We start from the raw sequence: 17,095 nt of genomic DNA, 5'->3' as shown, positions 1-17,095 counted from the left end.
ACTGGACTTTCAGGCATATGTGTAAGTAAAAATTGGTTTGTGTTACATCTGATTTTCTCAATTCAAATGTGTTTACATTCCCTAAATTTTCCACTAAATATTATTAGCCTTCTTATTATTTCCATGACAACTACGCCCATTAGTAAACTATAGTATGTGTTCTCTCTTTGGAGTTATTTCCAAAAATAAAATGGTTTTCTAAAAGGAATTATAAATAGTGGCTATAATCAATCATGGGACCAATATATATATATATATATGGTCCTTATTTCTGTAAAAGTTCTCACTGAATTGCATGCATATACAGAAAAACCAATTTGTGTGATTAAAATAATTCAAGTGATTTTTAACCTAATATTATTATTTTTCCATGTAGACGAGGATCCAACGTATCGCTTACATTGGACATGAGTAGCTTGGGGAGTGTCGAACCCTTCGTGGCCATTCCAACCCCACGGGAGAAGGTAGCCATGGAGTACCTGCAGTCGGCCAGCAGAATTCTCACAAGGTCACAGCTGAGGGACGTTGTGGCAAGCTCACATTTACTCCAAAGTGAATTTATGGTGAGCCTCCCATTTATTCTTCCTTTAGTATTTTTATACATTTGGAAAATGATAAGATATCTGTGGAAATGATGCCACCCTAGGCTCAAGTGAATTACAGCAAACAAACATTCACAATAACACGTGATGGCTTTAGATCTACCCCGTCTGATCTCTATCGATTACATGTTCATACTACACAGAAGTAGCTAAATTAAGGCAGAGTACGTAAAGCAATGCAGTGGCACAAAGAAGCTGGGCAGAGCAGGAACATTTCAGACACGATCAGGCGTGATCAGGTGATATGGCTGTAGACAGAAGGGGCATTTCAGGATAAAGAAAAAGGCTTGTTTTCACACTTTGTGAAATCAAATTGTTCAATTTAGCAGGAGCACCAAAATCAAGGTAAGAAGGGGCAAATTTTGAGCCTCAAAAATATTTTTAAAAACATGTATGCATTTAGAAATGTGAGCTTGTTTTTTAGAAAGATCACTGTATCTTGAAAACGGAATCTATGATCCTACAAAGAAAATCTTTTAGGCCTACGAAAGGTAGCCAAACACAATGAAGAGGTCAGGATTAATACCCAGCTTTTTAGCTTGACCAACAGGATGCATATGGTGCTCTTAAATGAAAGAACACAAAACAAGACCAAATGTGGGTTAAAAATGATGGTAACTTCCATTTTAGACCTATCAATATTCCTGGCAATAGCTTAATGCTTGATAACATACATTATTATTATTATATATTATATATGTATGTATATATAATTGTTGCCCAAAGGGAATATTAATTTGATAGATCACCTTTCGTCTTAAATCAGTTGTATACCTTAAGTCCTATAGGTTGAATAAAGTAAATCGATCATTCCTGGGTCAGTTCAGATATTTGCAGCCAGGCTAAGGCAAAATATCTAGTACAGATAGACCAACTATTAGTCCTATCAACCATTTTTAATTGTCCAAAGTAAAATACAACATGGAGTTTTTAAAATCAGACTCTGCAGTGTGTCATATTGCTAATATGAGAAGAAAATGAGACCTACATGGGCGAAAGAACCAATGATTGCACAGCTAACCAAAGGCACGCCAAATATTCTTTTCTAGAACTGTGGTAGACCTTTGTTTGTGAAATAAACCTTTAGCATAACCTAATTCCCTGAAAGAACAGGTAAGGCCAATAAGGAATATTAAGAAAAAAAGAGAATGCTGGAAGATGACAGATTGTCAGTGTGTCAGAAAACTGGAGATAAAATGAAAGAGAAGAATAGATATTACCTACTTCATGACTTGACAAAACAGACTGACCTGTTTAAAATGACCGGGCATGAACATATGTTTTCTGTTGAACATTCAACAATTTTAGTTGTTTTGGTAACTTGGGACTGAGAAGTTAAAACATGTAGAACCGTGAATATTATAAAAATTTAAAATAACAGAAGTTAATGGAAAGTAAACTGTTCCCCTTTGTGGATCAACTCTCGAATTCATAATGTAGTCTGACTTTTCTCAAAGTTTCAGATTGAAAGCTCGCATAATTTGAATTAATTTATAGATGAGTTCTTCTACTTCAATGAATATTAGGGACTTGAGTTGTATTTTCCATTGGAGAAAATTAAGTAATAAAAATATTATTTTATGCAATTAAAGGAATTCATACTTAGCAGTCATTGAATAACATGAAAGTTATTTTATTCACATTAACCTTATTTAAGCAATCCTTTGGATAATTTTATGTTGGAACATTTGGTTTATATAACCAAATCCTAAAATATTTTTCTGAGCTCTTTTGAAAATTCTTGCCCATTGCCTCCTTTGTCCCTGTCAGCTAAAGACGCTCACATTTTTAGATCTAATGCCTTCACATAGAGACACTTCTATTCTAGTTGTTCCCTCTCCAATCATTTGAGGCCTATGACATATACTGACCAAATAGGGACATTTATATTATTAAGTGGGAGGAAGTATCTGGATACCCTTCACTAAAATATTTTGTATTTATAAGCACAAATGAAACAATCTAATTATAAACCTTTCCTTAATTAAAAAAAAATTATATCATCACTGTTTGAATCAACAACAACAAAAACTCTTTCATATTTACCCCTTTAAGAGGGAGGTAATTGTCCTAGGAAATAATAACTAATATTAAAGAAGACTCCATCATAGTGAGATTTTTTTGGTACTCTACTTACATAAAGATTTTTTTAAAAACCTGAATACATTGTAAAAAATCTACTTTTCAGCTATCTATGTCATTCCAGCAATTATATCACAACATGATTCTTAAAATATAAGCATTTTTTGTCTCTCTAACGGCTGCATATAAAATAATACCTTCTGACACAGAGCACTGCTTCTTAGAAGTCAGCTTGACAGGGTGCACCCAGCATGTTTATGAAAGGAAGGGTGTGGGTCAGCCAGAGGTGGCAGTCTGTTGTTTTATAAATGACTTTGAAGTCCAATACAGCGTGGATCAAATGACCCCCTGTGAAGATATTCTTTGTGTCAGCATTAGATACACTAATTTGGTATCATTTACTTTTGCAGGAAATACCAATGAACTTTGTGGATCCCAAAGAAATTGACATTCCACGTCATGGAACTAAAAATCGCTATAAGACCATTTTGCCAAGTAAGTTTCTTGATTCAGTAATTTGCATTGCAAAGCACATGGCAAACCTTCTTCATTCACCTTGGCTTCACCATTTCCAGTCCTCACAAAGCCCACGTGCACACCACATTTGGACTTACAGCCACATTTCAAAACTAATAATAGTCATTAAAGTTGTGTGAAGTAAATAATTTCATTTTATATTACTCATATTATGATGACCTAATTCCAGTAGATACATGATTGTAAAACTTTATTGTCCTGTACATTATGGTCAATTGATTTTTATCAAGAGTATCAGACAATTCAATAGGTTAAGGAGAATCTTTTCAACAAATGATGCTGGAACAACCTACTCCCCTCAGCAAAAAAAAAAAAAAAAAAAAATGAAATTGAATCCTGCCTCATACCATGTACAAAATTAATTCACACTGGATCAGATACCTACATATTAGGTAGGAGCTAAAACAATAAAACTTCTAAGATTAAAAAGGTGTAAATCTTCATGATCTTGAATTAGTCAATGGTTTCTTTAATTTGACAGGAAAAGTACACAAAACTAAAAATAATAAATTAAAGTACATAAAATTTTAAAGTGTGCTTCAAATGATACCATCAAGAAAAGAAAAGGCAACCCTCAGTATAGGAGACGATATTTTTGAATCATCTCTTTACTAAGGAAATTGTACCTACAGTATATAAAGAACTCTTACAACTCAATATTAAAGGACAACCCAATTTAAAAATGGGCAAAGGACTTAAACAGAAGTCTGTCTTCTGCAAAGAAGATAAACAAATGATCAATAAGCATGTAAGCATATTAGCCATCAGGGAATCAAAATCACATTGAGATATCATTTCATGCCACTAAGATGATTATAATATAAAAGATAGACAATGAAAAAAACATTGGCAAGGATGCAGAGCAATTGTAACTTTAAAACATCACTAGTAGGACTGCAAAGTGTTACAGCTATTTAGGTTAATAGTCTGCAGTTCATCAAAAGGTAAAACCTCAGTTACTCTATGAGCCAACCATTCCACTCCTAAGTATACATCCAAGAGGAGTAAAACACTTGTCCACACCAAAAAAAAAAAAAAAAAAAAAACACACACAATGTTCATAGCAGCATTATTAATAGCCAAAAAGTGGGAACAATAAAATGTCTATCAACTGATGAACAGGAAATGAAATTCAGTATATCCAAAATTCATATTTTGTATGAATTGTCTGAATTTATATGGAATGAATAATAAGGAACCAGGTACTAATATATACTGGAAAATGGATAAACTTTAAAATATTTTGCTAAATGAAAGAAAACAGCATAAACTACATCATATTTTGTAATTCCATTTGTATGAAATGTCCAGCAATCAAATCTATGAAGATAGAAAGCAAATCAGTGATTGCCCAGTGTTTGGTGGGTTGGGAATGACTGCTAAAGGATATGGAGTTTATTGGGAGAATCATGAGAATGTTAAAAAATTGGTCAGGGTGATATTTTCAGGACGCTATAGGGGAAAAATAACTGTGGTGGCATGCTAATGGATAAATCATATAGAATGTGGATTATATCTCAGCCATATAATTACCACTGTGCATAACTATCATCTACCATCTGTGTTGGAAATCCAGAGCCCTCTGTCCAAGCCCTGGGGTTTTGTTTAAGTAGGTCTTCCCTTGAGTCCAGGAACTGCTTCTAGCAAACATCCAGGTGATTCTGATACAACTGATACCTGAACACACTTTGAGATATTCTACTATAAATTATGTTCAAGTTAAAATTGGTTGCATGAAATTTACCAGTGTCAAGCAATGAGCTAGATGCCAGGAACCCATAAGGAATGAGAAACAGTCAGTAAGATCAAGGCACTCGTGAACTAAAGAGGAGAGTCGTATAAATGAGTAAGCATCCTCAATGTCATAAGAGCCAGAATAGAGCTATGGTGTAAGAGGTGCAGGGGTATAGAAAGCACTGAGTAATTAATTCTGCCTAAAGCAGGCAAAAACATTTTGGAGAGGAAGTAACATTCTCCATCACTCAACAAACAGATATAGTTGGGATTTGGGCCAAATACATAAACATCTCAAGGCAATAGCTCTGCAAAGATGGAGCTACAAAGACTTCTTTAAAGTATCGACATTGAAATAGTTTTAATTCCATTAATTCATTCATAAAACAGCAAATAAATTCTTCATATTTATAATAGATATATATTTAAATTCAAATACTTGAGGAATTTCTGGTTTTCGTTTTTGTGTTTGCAGTGCTGGGGATCAAAATCAGCGCCTTGTCCGTGTAAGGCAAAGTGCACTGCCACTGAGCTAGATCCCCAGCCCAGAATTACTGTTAATGCTGTCTCCAGGCCTCCCCTTCTGGTGGAATTGAAAAGCATTGTTAGTCACTCCACTGTACCATTTTGACTAGTCTCCATAGTCAGACTCATTTGCCTCAGCTCTGAGCACTGTTGAAAGATATTTTATGAGTACAACTGGCGACAAGGGATGAAAGTGCTCTGGTTAAGAATTGGTTCTCTCTCACTGCTACAGTTTTCATCTAAATATACTGAATATTAAGTAATTCATCCACCACAATTATTATATATACAGGAACTGTCATCTAATTTCAGAAGGATTTGGAAATTACTAGGATTATTTCAAAGCTTGGCCTTCTCCGTTTCCTGCCCTGATGATATCAAACAACTGCTCCACAGCCCTGTGTCAGCTTTTCCATTCCCAGAACTGGGTGGACTGCTCTCTCCACCAGGGCACCTGTGCTGACAACTCATGTTGTGAATGATGGATTTTCTGTTGGAAGTGCCTGCAGCCTGAATACCCCACCCACTCCGGTTGCACGAAATATAACTTAGCAAATGGAGTTTTGACAAGGCACACTCTTGGTTGAAAATTATTATAAAAGACTGAAATGAAACAGGCAAAGTTGTTTTTATTTTAGAATGTAATAGGAGATAAATTTAACACATTACATAAATTGATGATTAACCATTGACCAAGATTTGAAATCTTTTTTGTTTTTGTTGTTTTAACCTACAATAAACTCCTCCTATGTTTAAAATTTTGGTAGTCTATACACAATAGTCATGCCATATAATTCTGAGGATTTTTGTTGTACAGAGATACCAAGAACTAGTTCAATTTTAACTATTTCTCTGAGGACAGGACAATATTAGCCTGGCTCAGAAGTGCTAAAGTCCAGTTTATATCAAATTATTTTGTAATATAAATACTAGTCATAAAAGCATGTCTATCCAAAATCACAAAAGCGATGGGGAAATAGCCTGATGATCATATATCAATATGAAATTATTAGCACCCAATGAAGTATAATAATAAAAATTATACATACTTCTTTCATGCAGTCATTTATACAAATATAAGGCAATACATACAAAATTAAAGAACACTTTTTACTCTATTCTTTTTTATTTAAAAATGTAATGTCTAGTTATGTTTTCCACTTAAATTATGCTTTTTATATTTTTATATTAAGTATTACTACAAAGTAGATATGCAAACAAGCGAACCACTCTTTAAGGCAACAGGTTGAGTCAGATTTCTAGTCCATGAAAAACCACTCACAATTCGTAATAGGCTTTGTCATCCTTTTCTTCATCCCCAAAAGCAGTGATAATAATACTAGCTTCCAGGGACAGCAAAGGAATTAAATGATATTGTATGTAAAATGATAAGCAAAGTTCCAACTAATAGTAAGGTACTCTTGGCTTCTGTTTCCCCTCTCTCACTAAATGAGGAAGAATCCATTAGTCCCAGAATAAGTTGTGGGAAATGCTCTTCTATGTAGAGAAGGGTTCAAAGTTTCAAATGTAGAGTAGTCAAGAGACCTCTTATAATTTTTAATATGCTTTTTATAACTGGTCTTCCATCTAATCATCATCAACTCTCTACAACTATGGAGATGTTCTCTATTTCCAATATGATTACCCATTAGCCACCTGCAGCAATTGAGCACTTGAAGAATAGAGCTAATGCAACTGAGGAACTGATTTATAAATTTTATTTCATTTTAGATAAATTAGTTAACTTCATATGACTAATTGGCTACTGCATTAGACAGTGCAGGTTTGGAGTCCTCTCTCTCTTTTGCAGTCACCTTGAACATATAACCAATCCCTTCCTTTCCTCCATTTCCCATTTATGTTGTTGATTCATCTTTTAAAACCATCCTATTCTCATCCCTGGCTTTATCCACATGCTGCAATGATATACTTTCCCCCATCTAACCACTTTATCTCGTGATTTCAAAGCTCAAATGCACTTCTTTCTGGAAGGAAAATCTTGGCACAGACTAACCTTTGATAAAATCTCATGTCAATCAAAATATCAGGATCTAGATACCATTTTGTCTGTTAAACAGAAAATTTAAGATACAGCATGCAATTTAGAAAGACCAAGGTGGGGAAATTCCATAAATATAAATTGGACAGAACAAATTTTAATACAGATTTGATGAAACAAATCTATATTTATGTCCAATAAAGCTGAGAGGAAAGATGAAAAAGGAAGGAGAAAGGAAGGGAGAGAAGGAAGGAGGAATTGTTGGAAATAAGGAAAAAAGAAAAAGAGGTAGGAAGAAGAAAAATCAAAGGAGAGAGCAAAAGAAAGAGAGGAATAATGATCAGTATTCAAACAATATGTGTAATTGTTACTGCTACCACCCTGATTACCATTAATACTATGCTAAGTATTTAACATAGCTCAGAAGTATTTGTGAATTTGACTAATATGTAGACTCGAATGGATAACATTAATAAAATTCTTGCAGTAGTGATGAAAATGGTGATGATGATGATGACGACAGTGATGGTATTTTTTTAATCCTTGACTGTTTTAATAGTCTAATCCAATATATTGAAAAGCTTTACTTGGAAATCTATATTTTCCCCTATTCAGTCATATGTTGTGCTCTTGCTTTAAAAATAAAATAGTATTTGGAAACCCCTAAATACTTGGAAATTACTATAAATTACTAATTTCCAACATCAACTTCAGCTTGACATGGAATCACTTCTGCATCGTTTAAAAAATTGGGTTCTCAGTAAATCATGTACATCATAAGCATTACAAAACTGAAGGAAGTGGGCCTCTTTTCAAACCTGAGTGGTTTCAAGGCGTTCATGGAAACTTCTAATAATCAGTGGATACTAAAAGGATTGAAAGTTTGCTTGTTTCCTTTTCTGAGGAAAGAAAAAAAAAATCTGGAAAGCCAAAAGCAGTGTTTTAACTATTTCTAACAGAAATTAATTTTAGTATTAAACTTTCTATGAACACAGACCAGACAGAAATCATGTAGGATACAAAAGTGAATTACATAAATCTTTGCTCTCAAGGGATTTGCCACAAACCATTCAGGGTAGGCAGAAATTCAAGCACTCAAAATGCAGAATGATAAATACTGAAACAAAATTCAGGGAATCTGAGCAAAATAAATGGTGAGTACCGTCTGGTAAGGCCAAGGAGGGCCTCAGAAAGATATATCACTTGAACTGAGCCCTGAAAAATGGGGAAGACAACTTCACCAGGCAGAGAAGGCAGAGGGTACAATATGTGCAAATGCCTGGATCATACGAGTATGTGGAATATTTGGGTGATTGCCCTGGATCCATGGAGCTAGGTCGAAAGATCCACATGGGAAAGTGCCTATGGAGAAAATGTCATTGAAGACCTGCTGCGCTCCACTAAGTAAAAAACTTGGATTTCATCCTCTGGGTCTGCACCGTCCAGGAGAACAACTATTAGCCACATATGGCCACATAAATTTAAATTTAAATGAATTAAAGGCAATTAAAATGTTCATTCCTCAATTCACATTAACCACATGTCAAGAGTTCAATGGCCACATATAGCTAGTGGGAACACATGGTAAGTAGAGATAGCCTCTTCCAAACAGTGGAATGGATTTGGAACAGAGTTTGTTGCAGACAATATAGAAGAAATCAGTACAGTGGATAATTTAGTCTATCCAGGCGGGTCTAATCACTGTAGGCAATCCAACGGCAAGGCTATAGAACCTAGGGCTTAATTTTAGAGTAAGAGGAATATCTTTTATTATATGGCTAAGAAGTTTTCTTCTGTGATTCTTGATATTTCACAAACATGTGAACTTTGACCCTAAGAAAGCCTGAATTCAACTTCTGAATGTGCACAAAACCTAGATGTGCAGAATACACCTACTCTATTTAATGCCTCCCTAGGCAGAACTGATTTGTGATAATACTGTTCCTATCTGATATCTTTTGCCAAAATTTTTAATATATATATGTGTGTATTTATATATACGTATATATACATATATATATACACATATATATACATGTATATTTAGCATTAAACAACCCAGCATAGTAATGGTTTAAATAAATTGGAAATGTATTTCCCTCCAGGTATAAACTTCCCAGTCAGTATGACAGCTTTGCCAGATTATGCATCTAGACTCTTCTCTGGTTATTTCAGTGTCCCCAGGGTCTGACCTTTCTTTGCATGCTGAGATGCTGGTCACTGCAACCATGTTTCAAGCAGCAGGTTGGAGTAGAAGTGGAAGAAGGAGAGTCTCACCCCTCACTTCACTTCCTTGGTGTGAAAATCACATACATCCCTCTCACCTTTCACAGTGAGAACTTAGTTATGTGGCCACAAATAATTGCAAGGGATGATGATAATAAGAGGGGTCTTATGGTGTGCATTATACCAAGGTCCTGGCTGGAACCTGGGAGGGATCTTTTTACTAAAGAAAGAGGGAGTGAATACCAGGAGACAACTGTCTTTTATACACATCTGGGTGTGTGGGTGTGTGTGTGCGTGCGCTATGCATGCTATTGTGTGCTCCAGCTGATGACAGCATAAATGCCAGATGGCACCACACATGCTCAACAAGATGCTCAAGGGGACTACACAGCCAAAAGCTCCCAGTCAGGGCCCTTCCTCCCTGCTATCGTTAATGGAGTGTGTTCAGTGAATCCTGCTGTTTGCTCCACTGTGGCTTCTCTTTCAGCTCGTTTTCTATTTTGTATTCTGCAAAGAATTTTGATCCATATGACTGACAAAAGATATGCAAAGAAAAATAGAGTCATTTCACTCTGAATTTTAAAAAATGCAGCTCATAGGAGTTCAAAGAACATTTTTAGGGCAAGGGGAGGGGAAAGATGAGAGAACAAAAAACTGCCTACCACAAGTCCTTTGACATTATGAAGGACTTGGTAAATTTTATTCAGAACAAGAGGTTTTACCAACAGGGATAAATTTAGGTGTGGGACAGCAGGTGCAGGTAGAGGCTAAAGCTTATATTTAGAGGATATATTTTTTAAATGGATAAAACATCATGAAGATAAAATTATGTGAAAATTCTTTATTGAAAATGGCCTGTGCACATGAAGGTAACCTGCTATTGCCATTGTAGGAAATAAACAGCTGTCATGACTTCATGACTTCTGGAAGAAATGAGGTGCATTTGAATGACTAGTGCCAGCTTCTGACTCCTAGAACCTACACTGTGGGGGTTCCAGGTGATAAACTGACATTGGAAACATTGCAGTGGCCCCATTCTCTGCTGTAAGGAGGAGGGCACTCTGCTTCAGGATCATTTTTCCCAGCACAGCCCTTCAGGAGGAATTCCAATAAAAGCTAGAGGCGCCCATCCCAAGAGAGAACTCCATGTTGCTGAGCCTAGTCCACAGTCCCTGGTCTACAGTAAGGTTCTGTTCTGACTTAACTAGTCCTGATCCAGTCCTCTAAGTACCCTGTAGTCATCCTGCTTCCTTTAGATCATCCAAAAGGGCACACTAGGAATTTGTGCAACGTGTTTTAGATGAAACTGAATGAAGTCCTGCTACTATGGAGCAGGGCATTACTTAGGGGTGTTCCCATTGATTTCCAGGATTTATTGACATCTCCTGGATTGTGATTACTTCCATCTGGCAGGACCAGGAGCTCTTCTACCTGTGCCTTATCAGATCAGTATCTTGGTCTTCACATGTTACACTGTAATTTCAAGCAGAATGAGGCTTCTCTTGCTAAAACCAGATCTCTTACAGATCAAATCAGCTTTATCCATCCCTGGATGGAAACTCCCATTACTTCAAAAATATGCTTTCACTTCAAATATCCTAGGGACTTATGAGTGAAATTTAGATCTACATTTTCAACATCGCCTTTGATAATGACCTTTATGGCTCTAACTTTGATAACCTAGGTGCAATCTCTGCTTTATTTCTTCTGAACTACATGACCTTGGGTGAGTTACCTACCCTACTATGCTTCCATTAACTAATCTAGATAAAGAGAATGTTAAGAGTATCTATTTTATAAAATCATGATAATTGACAGAATATGTAAAAGATTGATAGCTGCTCTATTCCTGCCATACATTCAACCCACAGTGAGTGCAATGACAACAATGGTGCTGCCACTCCAGTGTTTGGTGACTGCCCCCTTATTTTTCCTCATATTACCTATTCATTACTGTCTAACAAATTATCCTGAAATTTTGTGGTTTGAAGTACTAAACACCTCTCAAAATTTTCATGCATCAGGAAGTGGCTTGGTTGGATGGTTCTGGCACAGGATAATCCGTGAAGTTTTGGTTGAGACGTTGAGCAGGGGTGTAGTCAGCTGAAGGCGTGGCTTGTGCTGAAGGATCTGCTTCCAAGAGGGCTCCCTCACCTGGCTGCTGGCAGGACATCTCTCTGGCTACTTGAGTTCCCTCGAGACAAGGCAGTTGGCTTCCTCCGGGGCAAGCAATTCGAGAAAGAAGAGCAAGGAGGAAGTGGGATATACATTAGGACCTGGTTAGCTCTGTCAGCTTTGCCACGTTCCATTCATTAGATGCGAGTCATTCATTTCTGTCCACACTTAAGGGAATTCAAATAGGACTCTACTTTTTTGTAGACTGTGTCAAAGAATTTATGGCTGTATTTTCACACCACTCCTAATCTCATAGACTGACTAGTCTCTTTTCTAACACTAGTTATAGTCTCTATTATCTTTAATAGCAATTATATGTGAAGCTTAGTGTAATATAAATTTAAATATTAAATATATGTTGGTTGTGCCAAGATTTGTTACATTTTCAATGACCTCTAACTCCCATTCACATGCATTCTGTGCAACTTTCTTCCTCTAGTTCTCCCTACCTCACCTCCTCTGTGATTTTCTCAGCTTGGCCTGTGAATAAAAAAGATTGTCTCCTTGTCTCATACCCAGACTGTCTTACTGCAGGATATGGGTATAGAAGGAGAGGTGCTTCTTTGCTGCACCCCAATTTTTACACCACCTTCCACTGAGAAAGGGTTGTGAAAAGCATTGAATTCAAGGAAGAAACTAGGCAACTTTGCAGATGTAACATGTTGTACTGTAATCGTTAGTTTGTGTGGCTATCAGCATTAGGGAAGTGGCAGAGCATAGTCACTAAGGGTGCTCTAGAGTAGACAGAGCATGTTCAGAGCTTGACTCCACTACTGAGTTCCTGACTGTACACTCTTGGACAAATGATTTAACCTCTCTGCTTGTTTCCTATTTGAAAGATAGGGAAGGAAGGGAACCCTCAATTTAGGTGTTTTTATGAATAACTTGTGAAGATTAAATGACATAACACCAATAAAGTATTGTAAACAGACTCTGACATCCAGTAAGTAATCAGCAGATTGTTGGTTATTTTATGAACCAACTGGGAACTCACTGAAATGAATTGTGTTTATCTTTACGATCTCCCTCTTTTGTTGGCTTGCCCCACCCTCCATCCCCACACTGATAGACAGTATCAGGCAAATGTGAATTAGTCTTGCCCATTTCAGGAAATCAGGGTGTCTGACCAGAATCCAGGCTCATGAAGCAAGGCCAGGTTGAGCCAGGGGAGATGAGATAGTGAAATATGAAGAAAAGATTCATCTCTGAAGAGAGAGAAGAAAGACGAACAGAGGGAGACCTTGTTCAAATTCCAAATACCAAAAACATGAGGAGGATATAAATGAAATATGGGGTCAAGAATCAAAAGCCCATGAAAAATGACATGAAGTATAAACTCTTCAACTCTTCCTCATGGACAAGATTTATGTCAGTAGTGGAAGTCAAGATGGGCCTGAAGGTCCCTCAGTAAGTGATGATGGCTCAAGAGATGAGCACAGCATCCGACACTGACACATACCAGGCAATCGGTGTGTACGCTAACAGGTGTGCCACTTATAGGTTATAAGTGTTTTAGGGGATTTTAAAAGAGTACACTATTTAATGTATTCTTTCTTGTTTTCTCCATTAGATCCTCATAGCAGAGTGTGTTTAAGGCCAAAGAATGTAACTGATTCGCTAAGCACCTACATTAATGCTAATTATATTAGGGTAAGTAAATAAATAGAAATTTCTTTCTGGTGAGCATGTTGACTTACTTGGAATTATTGGTTGCGGTTTTGTTTTGCTTTTCTTCCCCACTCTGAGTTTGTTTTCTCTTGGTTGCCAGCAAGGTTTTGAGTTTGTTAGAGTTTACCAACCCTGGGGTGAGTCCTTCACAGTGAGTCCTCCTTTTAGTCCCTGGCTTCGGTCTTCACATAGGTGCTCTGTGAGGCCTGAGCATGCCAACCTTTACTGCCCTGTTGAACTTGCTGGGAAAACAGCCCCACTCATCGTGGTGCTAGAATCCAGGAAGCTGCCACACCCCATACTGCCTTTGGACCAGCGGGCTCTTTTGTTCTGAAGATCTTTCCCCTAAATTTTCACTGCAAGGCGTGAACTTCAAAGACAATGTGTTTGTCTCTTTACTCCAACTAGGGCTACAGTGGCAAGGAGAAAGCGTTCATCGCCACGCAGGGTCCCATGATCAACACCGTGAATGACTTCTGGCAGATGGTTTGGCAGGAAGACAGCCCCGTGATTGTTATGATCACAAAACTCAAAGAAAAAAATGAGGTATGATCTTTAGCCAAGTTCTGAAAGTAATGCACGTTCTAGTGCTAGGGAAGAGATTTTGTGGAAGCAAAATCCCCATATACCTCTGACAGACAGGTTTAACGTATTTTGTCCCATTGTCCCAGATGTGAAACACACATGAACGGTTCAAATAAAGTTATGTAATGTAATAATAAAATGATATGACATTCAGTATAATTATATAAAACACTTATATAATCACATTTTAATATAATATTAGTTAATATATTCAAATACATAAATACTCAATTTTGATTTCCAACCTGTTTTAATGCACCTGTGTCAATTTTGTTGAAATAGTTACAAAATAGGGAACTTGGAAGTTAATGGGTTAAGATGGAAACTTTGAGGCACTTAAAGCTAGACCACTTTATACTTCTGAGGAATGATAATTGGTATTATTCTATGAATGATAACTTTCCTTCAGACAAGTCAATATATTTAGCATACATACATCTCATTTGTACCCACAGATCTCAGTAAAGATGTTGAGTGATTCTGAAGTCTGCTGTCCTAGATATTACTTGTATTACTAAGCTTTTCCTTATGCCCTTTTGGTGAATTGTAACTCTTGACAAATAGTATAATCCTGCTGCTAATTGAAAGAACCAGGCTCAGAAAAACAGCAATTTGTAAACTTTAAAAAGTTTGCTGGGTTTTTTTTTTCCATTTTTACTATAATAGATGAAACATTTTTTTGAAATTTATACTGGGAAAAAGTATGCTTTGGGCCAATATACAAAGGTATATATCTAATTAACTATATAGCCTACTAATAAACACATTTCATGAATCTGATATGAGAACCTCAGGTGGTATGATTAAAAAAAAATAATAATATTCTCAGTTGTTTCACATACATACAATACAATACTACCCTGGCAACACTGATAATTCCTGCACAACTATTTAAAATACATGGCATTTTAACTGTGATAGAAGATTCTTCAAGTTTAAAATGTGTATTCTTTATATGCATACATCAACACATACATATACAGATTTTGTGAAATACAGCAGACTATATACCAGTTACACTGGGTAAAATATGAAACAATATCAATATGTATAGCAAAGCTTGTTAAAAGTAAAATAAAGGAAATTCGGTTGCTCAAAAATTTAATAAAAGTATAAAACCAGAGAATTAAGGATTACTTGTGTTTTAATACATAAATCGGACACAGATCCTGGTTTGTAAAAACCATTAGTTGGAACTGGAAGTGAGCATCTACAGGGGATATAACTTAAGTAAGAAAGTAAACCTCAAAAATAAACCTGCCTACCAAAAAGGACTGTAATAGGAAATTAATTTGTCTAAATCTGGCCTTCTTTGGGATTGAAAAAAAATGCTCATGAATATTCAAAGGTGAAAAACCTAAGAATTTTAAATTCAGAAACTGCTGTATTGGGTAGCGATCATAAGAGAAGTATCAAGTTGGTAGCACACTACTCTTTACAGAAACAGAGACAATAACTTTCCAAATGCACGCAATCTCCATATAAGTCCCCAGAATTTCCAGAAAAAACTCAGTCAAACATAAGTGCACAAATCAAAATTATTAGACATACAATTAAATAAAATACTACAAAGAAAAATAACAGGTAAAGCAACCAATGGTACAAACAGATCCAGAAGACATTAAAATAATAGAAATTTATGAACATAGGATTTTTAAAAATAATTTAGCATGCAAACTACAAAATAAAATATTTGACAGAGGAACAAGTTATTATCAAAAAAGACTAAATATATACAATCAAACTAAAAGTATCAGAAATAAATGTTGTATAGACATTAAAATGAAAAAAGATTATCAGACAGGTTTATAAAGGTAGACATAGCTCAATAATTAGTGAATTAGAAGTTGGAACTAACAAAACTAGCTGAAAGATCAAAATGGCTGACACCAAAAGAGTTGAAGAGACATGAAAAATGTATTTAAATGCCCCACAAATGTTTAATGGATGACTTAGAAGAAGAAAAGAAAAAAGTATGAGGAAAAGGAAATATTTAAAGAAAAAATGGCTACATATTTTCCAAGTCATTGAAAGACACGAGCTTCATATTTGAAAGGCACAATAAATCCTTAGCTGGATAAGTAAAAATAAATCTACAGCCAGACACATCTATGGAACTGAAAAACACCAGAGATGATGTTAACAACCAGATTAGCAAAAAACTTTTCAAAAAGACAATAATAGAAGCCAAAATTCAGAAGAATACCTAGAAAGGATTGAAAAAGAAGAATTAAGATAGAATTAAAGTTCTAGACAATAATAATAAAGCATGAAGAAAGTTAAAATATTTTTGTGTTAGTCATGAAAAGGGCAGAAATACAGACTAAGATTAGACTTTAAGTTGAAATGTGCATGTTAAAATTTAAAAGCTACCTACTAAAAGAATGGAAGTAGAATGCATAATTTCCAATCTGGCAGAAGAGGAAAAAGATAGAATTTTTAAAATTAACTAAGAGAGAGAGAGAAAGAGAGAGAGAGAGAGAGAGAAAAGAAAGAATATAAAAAAATCAAGATAATTTTTTACCAAATTGGAGTCTAGAAATAAATCCAAATAAATTTGTAATCATGCTAAATACAAATAAATAACTTGCCAATAAAATGCCAGTGATTACCACATTGATAAATCCAGTTATAATCTGTCCACAAGAGGACACAGAAATGTTCAAACAAAAATTCTATTTCTTTTATTAAAAATAAAATCATAGCTGGGCATGGTGGCATATACCTATAATCCCAGCTACTTGGGAGGCTGAGGCAGGAGGACACCAAGTTCAAGGGCAGACTCAGCAACTTAGTGAGATCCTGTCTCAAAATAAAATAAAAAGGGCTGAGAATGTATCTCAGTGGTAGAGTATCCCTGAGTTTAATCCCAAATATGCTAAAAAATATACAGAAACAAAATTAAATAAGAAAAGTACCTTACTCTATGTAATCATTTGGAAATATGGACATGTAAATATTT

At 35.6% G+C, this 17,095-nt stretch overlaps 1 protein-coding gene across 2 annotated transcripts in view; it reads left to right on the top strand.

The window, feature by feature from the left end:
* The window catches only part of PTPRR (protein tyrosine phosphatase receptor type R), a 246,176-nt gene that overhangs the window by 199,827 nt on the left and 29,254 nt on the right, over positions 1–17,095 (top strand). For both annotated transcript variants that reach the window (XM_079141329.1, XM_079141330.1), the window contains 4 exons: positions 377–563; positions 3,095–3,179; positions 13,451–13,530; positions 13,957–14,094. In XM_079141329.1, the coding sequence (XP_078997455.1) occupies positions 377–563; positions 3,095–3,179; positions 13,451–13,530; positions 13,957–14,094 (490 nt within the window). The remainder of the gene's footprint in view (positions 1–376; positions 564–3,094; positions 3,180–13,450; positions 13,531–13,956; positions 14,095–17,095) is intronic.

This window comes from Sciurus vulgaris (genome assembly GCF_902686455.1).
Source record: "Sciurus vulgaris genome assembly, chromosome: 5".
Lineage (NCBI taxonomy): Eukaryota > Metazoa > Chordata > Mammalia > Rodentia > Sciuridae > Sciurus > Sciurus vulgaris.
The sequence above is the reverse complement of the archived record's forward strand: the minus strand, read 5'-3'. Positions and strand labels throughout refer to the sequence as shown.